The following is a 14,273-nucleotide window of genomic DNA, read 5'->3' on the forward strand; positions in this document are numbered from 1 at the left end:
GAACTGTTGAAATAATTCTCATGTCTTATGTAATAAAATTTTACATTGTCTTTAATATGTAACATATAAAAAATCATTTATTTCTATGAAATATTACTGTTATGAAGATATATTCCATATCTGAGAGTTGTTTAAAGAGTTCTTGAAGGAATGCAAAGTCAACGCTTTTGGCCAGCGAATGCGAACCAATTTTACTTGGTGATCAAAGCTAAAGCAAGGTATTTTATAATTATACCAGCTATTCCTTTATTATAACAAATATCAGTACCCATTAACTAAGGTTTTTAATATGGCACAGCAAATCATATGGGATTTAAATATGAAGAAATTGTATAGTTTTATAAATACAATATTATTCAGTTAGTTATTGGAGCTTCCTTTAAGCTATAAGCCTTATTTGTTCCTTTTAAATAAGCCTGTATTAGAAAAGTTATAGGTCCCCTCTGTCATCTTTAAATATCTTATACAGTTGTTAACAGTAGTCAGAAGCTTGAAAGTCTGACAACCAGTCCTACCAAGGGGTATTGTGTTATAACCTAGGTAACTGTGTTGTGGAGGGTCCAATAGACTGTACCTCCATGTAAAATACTGGTATTTAGCTGCATCCGGTGAGACTGAAAACCGTCTCCAACATAGTTGGAAGAAAGGCTAGGCTGCCCGGCTGTTTGATTAAAAAGTTTTTATAAATTTATAGCATATTTTTGTATTTAAGCAATAACACAGGCATTTTATTCAAATAATAAGAGTCCCATTGTTTCAATTAAAACAATATACAATATGAGAGATCCAGGCCTTATATACCTAGTACCTAGTAGGCATTCCTTAACTACATTACTACCTACTATTATTGTTTGAGAATGCTTAAAGGTATGTAGTATGTATGTAGGTGTACATGATCATAGCAAGTGGGGTTCTTTGGTCTGTGCCTACCCTTATGGGAAAAAGGCGCGATTTTATTGTAATTGTAAACAAAGACAGCTGATTGTCAAAAAATATTTTTTGTTTTTTTTTAATTTTTCATACATTTTCTGACAAAATGACTCTTGTGTTAACTGTTAAAATGGAACCTAAAGCAATGAAATATCTAACAATTCTATTTCTCTATAATTAATATTATTGTTTATAGTTACATTTCACTACTTAACTCATCTACTGAATTCATTGTTGAAACATGGTATGCGGGTAAAACCCAAAATACCCTAATAAAAATTCAAAGAAGATAATTTCAACTCTTGTCATCTTTGGAAACATTTGCTTAAGCTCTGAACTTTGTGATGGAACCTTGCATGCCTGAGAGTTCTGTAGAACAGCTCTTGAAGGTATGCAAAGTCCCCAACTTGCACTTGGTCATCGTGGTGGACTCAAGGCCTAACTCCTCCCTCATAACGGGAGGAGACCCTTGTCCAGTAGCGGGACAGTAACTAATGTGTTAAATTATTTTATTTACTGTTTTGCTTTTAATTAATTACAATAACATTGGCAGTATGAAATCCCATGATCATATATTTCTGTGTGTGAGTGACAAACATCCATCAAAACTTTCCTATTTATGATATTTAGATAAATAAATTAGCAAGAATTACATAATACTCTAATCTGGGAATTACCCAAATTCTTTACAACTCTTAAATTAGAACTTGTAAATTTATTAAGTAAATATAATGTGGCTATTTCTGTATATACAAGACATTTAGTCATACATTAACAAACATACATACATAAAATCAAGCCTTTTTTCACGAGACCAGACAACACCACTTGGTACGATCCTTACAAACTTCCCTTGCTTCATTCACATACATACATGTTGTCATACAGGAATATCGGTTACGAGTAGCACCTGACTTGTTTGCAAGACATCACCAATATGATCTGTGTATGTCTTTCTAGGGCATCTCCTCACGACAGTTAAAATATTTGCCTGTTTTTTGCAAAGAGCAGTAATAGCCAAGTGGTCTATTCGTCTCCTACGCAAGTGATCGAGGGTTCGAACCTATGACTTTTCTAAGTTATGTCTGTATTGCAGTCACCTGTTCTAACGGTGAACTAAACCTTTTATGCCTGGGAGTTGTTGTCGCATCGCTGATGAAAAATATCCTATGTTTTAATCCAAGTTATAAACTGTCTGTGTACCAAATTTCATTAAAAATCGTCTTGTAGTGTTTTCGTGAAGAAGTAACAAATATGCAACCATCTTCACAAACTATCGCATTTATAATATTAGTAGGATGAGATGACAATCGTTGTCAGTAGTCAGAAGCTTGAAAGTCTGACAACCAGTCTTACTAAGTATCGTGTTATAACCCAGGCAACTGTGTTGTGGAGGTCAGATAGACAGTCGCTGCATGTAAAACACTGGTATTCAGCTGCATCCCATGAGACTGGAAGCCGACTCTAAAATAGTTGGAAGAAAGTCTTGTTGGCTTAGTTTATTATTTTTTGCCTTTCTTGCTGGCTTGTTGCTATATTCAGACATACAAAGTTAAGTGACGCGTGGTCTAATGACGTGTTTAGTCGCGTGTTTTAGATAAATCTTAATTATAAACATAGGATGTGACTAGGAAACAGTCTGGAATTCCCAGTTGATAAACAGCAGTGCCTAGTTACAGGATATAAACTATTAATTAATTTATTAATTTAAAGTCTTAGTTAACTACAGCCGCGCAGATCGATCTCTGAGGTCAAGCTACGCTTGCCGAGGTTGATCTGTGGATGGGTGACCATCTTATACATCTCGAGTTCCTCCGTATTTCGAAATGCACGTTAAATTGGGGGTCCGGCTGTAAAGATGTTTGACAGTCGTTAACAGGAGTCATAAGCTTGAAAGTCTGATAACCAGTCTTACCGAAGGGTTATAGTGTTATATCCACATTACACACATCGTAATGAAACATAGAATGCCTGAAAGTTCTTGAAAACAGTTCTTGATTGAAGGTATCCGAAGTCTCCAACCCGCATTTGACCAGCGTGATGGACTCGATGCCTAACCCCTCCCTGTGCGAGTTAGCTGATCGTCTCCATACTTTGAAGGGAACGTAAAATTCGGACACCCATCTATGTATTGTCCGCGATAAGGTCGCTTAACCTGGTGTTCGTATACTGATGATCGCATAGTTATGAGGTACCCGCGTCATAGTGTCTCCGGCCGATCGATGAGGTCATGTGGTTGTGTCTAAGACACCCCACTTTACTATGAATTCAGGACAAACGGATATATTTAGATGTATGCAATTATTTTGTATCGATTTCATGTAGGTACTCGGAAATTTATTTGTGAAACGATTTAAGTTCTTTAAATAGGTACCTAGTATCCTACTAATATTATAAATGCGAAAGTTTGTGAGTATGTATGGATGTTTGTTACTCTTTCACGCTAATACTACTTAACAGATTTCGATGAAATTTGGCATGTAGGTAGCTTAAGACCCGGAATTACACAGGCTGCTTCTGATCCCGAAGTTGCAGAGGGATCGGGATTTACACGGGAAGGGGTTTCCACGCGGACGAAGTCGCTGGCGGCCTCTAGTGTTTTTATAAAATGTTTTATGCTAAACGTGTGACTTCCGATACTGAGGGTTTCGGTTCGATTTCCTGGTCAAGATAATTTTGGAAGCCGACACCAACATAGTTTGAAGAAAAGCTAGCTGTTTTTTTTCTAGTCGAATAAAATCTTTCGTTAATATTTCGTATCTATGTTCAAGTAAGTTCCCGATCGCGAGGTTTTAGTTTCGATTCCTCAGTCAGGCAAAGCGTTTATCAAATTTTTGATGGAAATATGGTCAGATAACTTATACCCGCAATTTTGGCTGCGTAAAATTATTCTTCGGGTTAAAAATTATTCCACATCCACATTCGGAATTAGTCGTTAAGCCATGTCAAAGGCCTTTCGGGCTTGAACAACTTTGACACTAGGTTAACCACTACCCATACGATACATAGATAGGAATTAGGTTACCAAACTTACAATCCTAGTAAGATTTGCCTGATTTTTGAAAACTCAATACTAGTAAAAATATACCCGTTACCGTCCCACTGCTGGGCAAGGGTTTCTTCCCGCAATGAGAGAGGAATTAGGCCTTGAGTCCACCACGCTGACCAAGTGCAGGGACTTTGCATATCTTCAAGAGCTGTGTTAAACAACTGTCAGACATGTCATTCATCACGATGTTTTCCTTCACCGTTATAACAAGTGATCATTATTTATAATACACACATCACTTGGAAAAGTCATTGGTAATTTTGAACTCTCGATTTTTTAAAAGGCTCATATTTGATACTAGCTGACCCGCGCAGCTTCGCTTGCGTCATATAAGAGAGAATGGGTCATAATTTTTCCCGTTTTTGTAACATTTTTGACTGGTACTCTGCTCCTATTGGTCGTAGCGTAATGATATATAGCCTATAGCCTTCCTCAATAAATGGGCTATCTAACACTGAAAGAATTTTTAAATCGGACCAGTAGTTCTTGAGATTAGCGCGTTCAAACAAACAAACAAACTCTTCAGCTTTATAATATTAGTATAGATCAGGAAAAATATTCCCGGGCCATTTTCTTAGAGTTTTTTTTGGACAAAGAAGCAAGAAAACCAAGGAAATAATAGCAAGCTACCCCCGTTTAGTATAAAAAGGGGTGAAAGGGGCTGAAACCAAGCAAATTTGAGTTGTTTTACAAGTTGAAATTTCGTTTGGGGGTGATTTTTATGGCTTTAGTTGATTGTTTAAGTATATTTGTACGGAAGTGATACGCCTGTTGTTTTTGAAGGTTTAACTGGAAACTGGAAGGAACTGCACGTTTGGCTTAGTGGTTAAAGTGGTCACCTCGCCGCAATAACCGTAGTGCCGCGTGTGGTTCGAATCCCACCCTGGACAAATATTTGTGTGATGAACCTTCCGAACTGGCGGTAAATTCATTATCTGTATCAACAACAGTCGAGCAGATCGATCTCTGAGGTTAAGCTCCGCTTGCCGAGGTTGTTCTGTTGATGGGTGACCGTATTATACAAACCGAGTTTCTCCTTGTTCCAGAAGTCAGGTTAAATTGTAGGTCCCGGCTGTCATTTTTAAAGATCTTTGACAGGTCGTTATCAGTAGTCAGAAGCTTGAAAGTCTGACAACCAGTCTTACTTAGTATCATGTTATAACCCAGGTAACTGTGTTGTGAAGGTCCGATAGACAGTCGCTGCATGTAAAACACTGGTATTCAGCTGCATGCGGTGAGACTGGAAGCTGACTCCAACATAGTTGGAAGAAAGGCTTGATCATTGACTTGTAAGATCGATTTCTGGTCTCATATACAAAAGTACACATTTTGCCTCACCCAGGAATCAAACTCAGGACCACACGCAAACCCGTCACATTCTAATCAAAGTCAATTAATAAAACAGCACAAATATTACAATGTTTCTGAACTGATATCCAGTTTTAACCGGTTATAGTCAGGAATAACCAGTGTTTGGTGACAATCAACCTTTTCAAGAACGAATTCATTCATAAGTTTGTTTAATAGTTCGGTAGTGTAAAGTCTCAGGTTCAAAACCCAAGTCACGCCGAAAATACCTCCGTGGCGCAGTGGTTTAGGTCACCACGCCAATACCATTATGTATTTGTGCGGTCCACAAATAATTGTTTCGGGTCTGGTTGAGCTTTGTGTCCGTTGTTTGTATGTTTGTAAAAGTCCCCGCGACACAAGGGCAATTCTTAGTGCGGGAGTTCAAAATTTTAAAAAATAATCTTTTGTAGAAATAGATAACTTGTATAGTTAAAGAGGTTGGAAAAGGGGTCAGGTGCGTAGTACTCGTAACCGGCGGTCCTGTATGACAACATGTATGTATGTGAATGAAGCAAGGGAAGTTTGTAAGGATCGTACCAAGTGACGTTCTTTGGTCTCTGCCTACCAACATGGGAACCAGACGTCTGTTTATACATATATGTACCTATGTAGTTATGTATGTATTATATATACTATATACTATACTTACTATATACTATATACTATATCTATACTATCTATACTAATACTAATACTAATACTAATTACTAATATTACTATTACTAATATAATATTATAAAGCTGAAGAGTTTGTTAGTTTGTTTGTTTGAACGCGCTAATCTCAGGAACTACTGGTCCGATTTGAAAAATTATTTCAGTGTTAGATAGCCCATTTATCGAGGAGGGCTATAGGCTATATATCATCACGCTACGACTAATAGGAGAAGAGTACCAATAAAAAATGTTACAAAGACGCGGAAAAAATTTGCCCATTCTCTAATGTGACGCAAGCGAAGTTGCGCGGGTCAGCTAGTGTATTATATTGATCATTCAATAACCTATATAACTTTATTTCCATCACCAATCTAAATCTAAGATAATATAAACATAAATATTATGAACTGGAATTCCACAAAATAATTACATTTCAATTTATTTTACCAACTATAAACTAAGGCAAAGACAATAATAATATTGCCAGTTGAAAATATCAATATTTATTATTTATGTTGGCAACACTTCATTGGAAATGTTTGTTTTTAACCAGATGATGGGAGCCCGTGTGCGAGCGGAAAATTTTAAAAATAATATCACTTTATTATAGCCAAGTGGTATAAGTAGTCGTCTCCCACGCAAGTGGTCGAGGGTTCATAACTTCACACCAATGTCTTTTCCAAGTGATGTGCGTATTATTAATAATGATCACTTGTTATAACGGTGAAGGAAAACATCGTGATGAATGACATGTCTGACAGTTGTTTAACACAGCTCTTGAAGGAATATTTAAGGGTTCGCCTTTTTTTTTTTTCGTCTGGAAAATGCATTACTGCATGTCCCGCTCCAGGGAGGTAGCGGGGGTCTGTCGGGCTCTCCCGCCGGCTAGGCGTTCCGGCTTTTAAATTTGAGCATACCGACTAAAAACCTGATGGTGTTCCTTCAACTGTCACCATAAAGTGGCCAGGACGCGGTACCTCCAATTGGATACTCCGCGTCCCATTTAAGGATTCGCCTAACACCTCTGAAAATACATAGATGCATACATAATATATCTCGCCTTTTTCCCATAGGGGTAGGTTGACCAAAGAACGTCACTTGGTACGATCCTTACAAACTTCCCTTGTTTCATTCACATACATACATGTTGTCATACAGGACCGCCGGTTACGAATACTAGGCATGTATTTCAAATCGTATTTACAAGGTATTATAAGCGTAGGTTAGTGGTCAACCTAGTGTCAAAGTTGTTCAAGCCGCTAGAAGGCCTTTGACGTGACCTAATTGACTACTACCGCGGCCGACTTTTTACGTGCCTTCCCAAACACGGAGACGCCCAGTTCAAATACCACTATGCGGTCACCCATCCATGGAATGTCCGCGCCAAGGTTTGCTTAACCCACAGATCGTTTACCGACCGGTGAGCGCAACTGGTCTCCAACTATATTCATAATCAGTTTTATCAAAATTGGTTTTACAGTTAAGCCATGAAAGCGAAACACACAGACAGACATTCAGATTATCACATTAATATAAACCTATCATTTGTTCTTCAAACGGAAAATTTTCCTTTAACTAAGTAAAATACGGTAAGTAAGTTAATGTAGTAAAAACTATTGCTTAGTAGTTATTTTTTGTTGACACAAGGTCATTTCGAGGACAGTCAATGACTTTAGTTCATTTGGTAGTTTCCATTGCTGTCCCACCGCTGGGCAAACGTCTCCCAGATAGGAGGGGTTAGGCCTTGAGTCCACCACGCTGGCCAAGTGCGGGTTGGGGACTTTGCATACCTTCAAGAACTGTTCTAAAGAACTCTCAGGCATACAGGGTTGCATCACGTTGTTTTCCTTCACCGTTGGAACAAGTGATAATAATTTCTAATACACACTTAACTTCGAAAAGTTAAAATGAAACGCAGTAGTGTTTAATTTCGGGATGGGGACTGTATGACGGAGAAATAAGTGATACAACTGTCAGACATGACTTTCATCACGATGTTTTCCTCCGCCGTTAGAGCAAATCATCTTTTTTAAAGACTGCTCCCGCACTAAGAATTGCTCTTGTGACGCGGGGATTTTTACAAACATACAAACAACGGACACAAAGTACACCCAGACACGAAACAATTAAAATAAATTAAATTTCGGTAAATTCACTCTCTGTATCATTGACTATTATAAGTGTCAGCATTTGACCCAAAAAATAAGTGGTTAAATTTTGATTTCTAATAATAACTTTGAAAAGTCATTGTCAAAATAAAAAAAGGGTAAACTAAGTTTACGCGGGCGAAGTCGCGGTCGCTAGTCGTATAAATAAAGTAGTGTTGATATACATATAGTACACTAGCTGACCCGCGCAACTTCGCTTGCGTTACATAAGAGAGAATGGGTCAAAATTTTCCCCGTTTTTGTAACATTTTTCACTGGTACTCTGCTCCTATTGGTAGTAGCGTGATGATATATAGCCTATAACCTTCCTCGATAAATGGGCTATCTAACACTGAAAGAATTTTTCAAATCGGACCAGTAGTTCCTGACATTACCGCGTTCAAACAAACAAACAAACTCTTCAGCTTTATAATATTAGTATAGATTACCTACAATAAGGTATATAAGTGGTAAGCCCACGGGTCACGTGACACATAGATTACTACCCACCCACTAGCAGTACCTAACTAGATTGAAGCGACTATAACATGGGAAGTCATTATCATGTATCAAATACGTATGAGATTTTACATCATTCTGATATTATAGCTCGTGGCTTAGTTAACAACAGCCGCGCTGATCGATCTCTGAGGTTAAGCAGCGCTTGCCGAGGTTGGTCTTTGGATGGGTGACCATTTTTTACATATCGAGTTTTTCCGTGTTTCGGAAGGATTGTTAAATTGTGGGTCCCGGCTGTCGTTTTCAAAGATATTTGACAGTCGTTAACTGTAGTCAGAAGCTTGAAAGTCTGACCGGTCTTACTTAGTATCGTGTTATAACCCAGGTAACTGTGTTGTGGAGGTCTGATAGACAGTCGCGGCATGTAAAATGCTGGTATTCAGTTCAGCTGCATCCGGTGAGACTGGAAGCCGTCCCCAATGTAGTTGGAAGAAAGACTAGGATGATAATTTAGTAAAGACATCATTATAGATACTATAATCCAGTCAAACCATTACCTTGCCTTACTTCTCAATCTAAATATATATAACTTAAAGGTGACTGACTGACATAGTGATCTATCAACACAGCACAAACCACTGGACAGATCGAACTGACATTTGTCATGCAGGTAGATGTTATGACGTAGGCATCAGCTAAGAAAGGATTTTAATCAATTCTACCCCCAAGGGGATAAAATAGGGGATGTAAGTTTGTATGAAAGTCTGTCGTAAGTCACAAACCACGCGGAAGAAATGCTATTATATAGTAAAGCCGTCCTTCCTCTCATCCTTGACCAGTTCCCTTGGTTAAGTCCTTGAAGCCGGGCTCGTACCATCACTAAGGTCGCATTGATCAACACGCAATTAAATTGTAGATTTGTGTTATAAATAGCACGTGCATCCCTGTTTTGAAAACTTTAGGGGAGGATTTTTGTAAAAATAAGTTTTAGCTGTGTGAAATTTCTGAATATTAGGTCGGGGAAAAAGTCTTTTCGCTCTATTGTATGTATGAACTTGTATTCAAATTTTCTTGGCTTCGAGAATCACAAATGAGTACACGGTTCATTAGGTTTCTTTCAGTGAGCTCGTGAGGTACCCAAATATCGAGGTTTTTTGTGTAGAGAAAAGATTTTATTACAAGTTCATACATACTATAATGCGAAAAGACTTCCCCGACCTAATAATTCGGTTCACCGGCTTAGCTCTAAATGTAACACACTATTGGTAAGAGCGGTGATAGTCGAGTGGTATAAGTTGGTACCTCCCACGCAAGTGGTCGACGGTTCGAACCCGAGGCAACACACTGATGACTTCTCCAAATTATGTTGATTAGATAATACTTATCACTTGCTCTAAAAAGGAAAACATCGTGATGCAACCTTGCATGCTTGAGAGTTCTATAGAACAGTTCTTGAAGGTATGAAAGTCCCCAACTCGCACTTGGCCACCGTGGTGGACTAAAGGCCTGACCCCTTCCTCGTTCCGGAGGAGACCCTTGCCCAGCAGTGGGACATTAATGGGTTAAATTTACTTAATTAATTATAGTAAAAATAAAACATCGGACTATATAGACTATAGTTTTTCGCAGATTCGGAGCTGATTTTTATTTGCGTGTTAAACAATTATTATCATTTATGCACTCAAGCTTTCCTCATTAATCCGTCTGTCTATTGGTACCAATCATAGGAAAATCCGTTTAGCAGTTTTTGATATTATCACTAACAGACAGATAGACGGCGGGGAATTTCGTATTATAATTACTTAGTGATAATTCTAATAAATAATTATACCACCTGTATTTATAAACAAGATTGTTTTACTTAAAATTTGAGTACAATTCATCATTTCAACTAGCCGGTATATTATATACCTAAAGGTGTAGACAGAGGTATATAAAATACACCCACGTTTCACCATTAACAATGTTAGTCCCATGTAATAGGGAGCGAGGCTATTGCTATATACCGGGCACGTTACCAAACTTCAGGGTACTGTAAAGATTTTTATTTTTTTTTAAATTAGGTTGCCTATTTATCTGTCCCACTGCTAAGCAAAGTAAACTATTGAAAGTAAATAAATAAATTTTACTCTTTAATGTCCCACTTGTGGGCAAGGGTCTCCTCCCGGAATGAGGGAGGGGTTAGGCCTTGAGTCCAGTCTTGAAAATATTGAAATATAAATAAGAAAAGCCTTATAACAAAAACGAATCATTTAGCCAAAACTGACACTTGTTTTACTCAAAGATAAATATATGCCCGACCGGGTATTCGAACAAGAGACTTTAAGTCACTAACTCTAAATAAATGAAAATTAGAAAAGCCTAATAACAAAAACGAATCATTTAGCTCAAAAAGTCTGACCCTTGTACTCTTTGCCTCACCCGGGATTAGAACCTGAAACTCCTCAATCAGGTTGCAGTTGTACACAGTCATATACTTTCAGTTTTCAAACGAGATAATCTATACTATTTCAGTTCTTTATTTCGTGACCTTGACCTCTCAGAGGTCATGACGTGACCTCCTCATGTTGAGAATTGATTTAAATATATTATGGAGGCCTTACAGCTTCGAAGGTTTTTCCCAAGGGTTGACGTCAGACAGACGGTGGAGCAAATCCCTTTTACAGCATGGTTTTTTGAGAATGCTGTGATATCATCAGTCTAGCCTTTCTTCCAACTATGTTGGAGTCAGCTTCCACTCTCACCGGATGTAGCTGAATACCAGTATGGTACATGCAGCGACTGTCTATCTGACCTCCACAACACAGTTACCTGGGTTATAACACAATACCCCTCGGTAAGACTGGTTGTCGGACTTTCAAGCTTCTGACTATTAGTAACGACTGTCAAAGATCTCTGAAAATGACAGCCGGGATCTACAATTTAAAGTACCTACCGGAAGCTTAGTATATATAATATGGTCACCCATCCACAGACTATCCTCGGCAAGCGTAACTTAACCTGGTGTCTCCGTGCTTCGGAGGGCACGTAAAAAGTCGGTCCCGGTTGTTGTCGATTAAGATAACAGTCGTTAAGCCATGTCAAAGGCCTTCGGGCTGGAACAACTTTGACACTAGGTTGACCACTAACCATACGATAAGAAGATCGGGTAAGACATTATATACATATAAGGCGCACTTGTGTCTGTTATGTAAACGTTATCTTATAGATAAATAGATTATATTTATCTGAAACGTGTTGTAGGAGTATTATCGTATTGTTTTGTTCACGATTGGGCACTTGGCTTTATCACTAAGATTGTCTGTTTAACAATGACTTGAAGTATTTTTTTACGAGAAATAGTACTGTACTAGCTTTTGACAAGACTTACCCCCGGTTTCTGAGTACATTAAGCGGTAGTTTATCTATTCAATAGCGTTTTTTTTGTATGAGCTTTAACGCTATTGAATAAATAAACTACCGTTAAATGTACCTCAGAAATTGGGGGTTAGTCTATTTGTGATGTAAGACAGAATTTTCTTGCAAACTTTCATTCATTATTTTATTCCCTTTGGGGGTAGAATTGATCAATATCCTTTCTTAGCCAAATTTCAGGTCGATCGCCGATCCGTCCAGTGGTTTGTGCTGTGCGTTGATAGATCACTATCCCCCGGTTTCTGAGGTACATTTAGCGGTAGTTTATCTATTCAATAGCGTTTTTTTTGTGAGATTTTTATCGCTATTGAATAGATAAACTGCCGTTAAATTTACTCAGAAACCGGGGGTTAGTCTGTTTGTGACTTAGAACAGAATTTTCATACAAACTTCCATCCCTTATTTTATTCCCTTTGTGGGTAGAACAGATCAAAATCCTTTCTTAACGGATGCCTACATCATAACATCTACCTGCATGACAAATGTCAGCTCGATCCGTCCAGTGGTTTGTGCTGTGCGTTGATAGATCACTATGTCAGTCAGTCACCTTTGAGTTATGGGAGTGTACTTTTGAAACAAATTACCTACTATAAATATTTATCTCCTCTCTAGTCCTCAATTTGGCATAAAATTGATTATATTAGTATTTTGGCAAATCTGGTCTTTGGACGTTTCAATCACTAATCGTGTTTTGGGCTAGCACATGAGCTTGCCCGACTGGTCTACGATAATATAATAGGCACCTTTATACACACACTGTATCGCACGTTCTTAGGAGCGTACAGTATTACGCGCGGGAAAGCAGCGCGCTCTGAGAGAGTGATTTTCTTCGCGGGCGCGGATAGATGAGCGCAGCGCGTGCTCTTTCCTTTCCCCTTAGAGCCCTGCCTCAATAGGACGCCATGGCGTCGCTGGCTACGTATCCAAGTAGTTAGTATTGAAATGTCACGTTGCCACACCGTCGCCACGTGAGTTAGGTGACAGACATTTCAATATTAACTGCTTGGAAGCCAGCGACGCCACCATGGCGTCTTAGTGAGGCAGGGCTCTTACACGCGCGCTCTTTCACGCGTGATTGTTATTTCATGCGCGATAGAGTGTGTGTGTAAAGGAAGCTAATTTCCAGTGCTTTGCCTTATAAAATGTGTTTTTCAAATTGCAGGTAGCAATAAAAATAATCGACAAATCGCGTTTGGATGACGACAACTTGAAGAAAACTTTTAGAGAAATTGCCATTATGAAGAAACTTCGACACCCTCACATAGTTAGGTTATATCAAGTAAGTGATACATTATATTATATATACTACTAATATAAGGTCGGGGAAAAAGTCTTTTCGCATTATAGTATGTATGAACTTGTAATAAAATCTTTTCTCTACACAAAAAAGCTCGATATTTGGGTACCTCACGAGCTCACTGAAAGAAACCTAATGAACCGTGTACTCATTTGTGATTCTTGAAGCCAAAGAGATTTTATTACAAGTTCATACATACTATAATGCGAAAGGACTTTTTCCCCAAACTAATATTATAAATGCGAAAGTTTGTGAGTATGTATGTATGGATGTTTGTTACTCTTTCAGGCAAATACTACTGAATCGATTACGATGAAATTTGGTATGTAGGTAGCTGAAGACCCAGAATAACACATACGCTTTTTATCCCGGAATTCCCGAAGGATCGGGATTTACACGGGAAGGGTTTCCACGCGGACGAAGTCGCGGGCGGCATCTATTCTAGTAAATATGAAAACTGGGTTACGTTTAGGTCAATTTTGCTCCAGCAATCACGGTAGTTGCCGTAGCAATGGCAACACTTGTCATAAACATCATTTTCGCCAAACGTTAACTATTGAAGAACCCAAGATGGCGACCGCGGTTTACTTGTCAGTGCCATTTTCAAAGATCTTTGACAGTCGTTAACAGTAGTCAGAAGCTTGAAAGTCTGACAACCAGTCTTACTTAGTATCGTGTTATAACCCAGGTAACTGTGTTGTGGAGGTCAGATAGACAGTCGCTGCATGTACAATACTTTTCTTTTTTTTTCTTTTAAAAAGACAACTCCCGCACTAAGAATTGCTCTTGTGTCGCGGGGACTTTTACAAACATACTACAACGGACACAAAGCACAACCAGACCCGAAACAATTATTTGTGGATCGCACAAATAATTGCTCCGTGTGGGAATCGAACCCACGACCTCCCGATGCAGTGGTATCGGCGTGGTGACCTAAACCACTGCGCCACGGAGGCAGGTACTGGTATTCAGC

General features: G+C 38.5%; 1 protein-coding gene across 2 annotated transcripts in view; it reads left to right on the forward strand.

The window, feature by feature from the left end:
• LOC142984746 (uncharacterized) overlaps positions 1 to 14,273 on the forward strand; it is a 47,084-nt gene that overhangs the window by 1,641 nt on the left and 31,170 nt on the right. For both annotated transcript variants that reach the window (XM_076132506.1, XM_076132507.1), the window contains exon 2: positions 13,166 to 13,282. In XM_076132506.1, coding sequence (XP_075988621.1) covers positions 13,166 to 13,282 — 117 coding nt within the window. The remainder of the gene's footprint in view (positions 1 to 13,165; positions 13,283 to 14,273) is intronic.

Source organism: Anticarsia gemmatalis, chromosome 28 (genome assembly GCF_050436995.1).
Source record: "Anticarsia gemmatalis isolate Benzon Research Colony breed Stoneville strain chromosome 28, ilAntGemm2 primary, whole genome shotgun sequence".
Lineage (NCBI taxonomy): Eukaryota > Metazoa > Arthropoda > Insecta > Lepidoptera > Erebidae > Anticarsia > Anticarsia gemmatalis.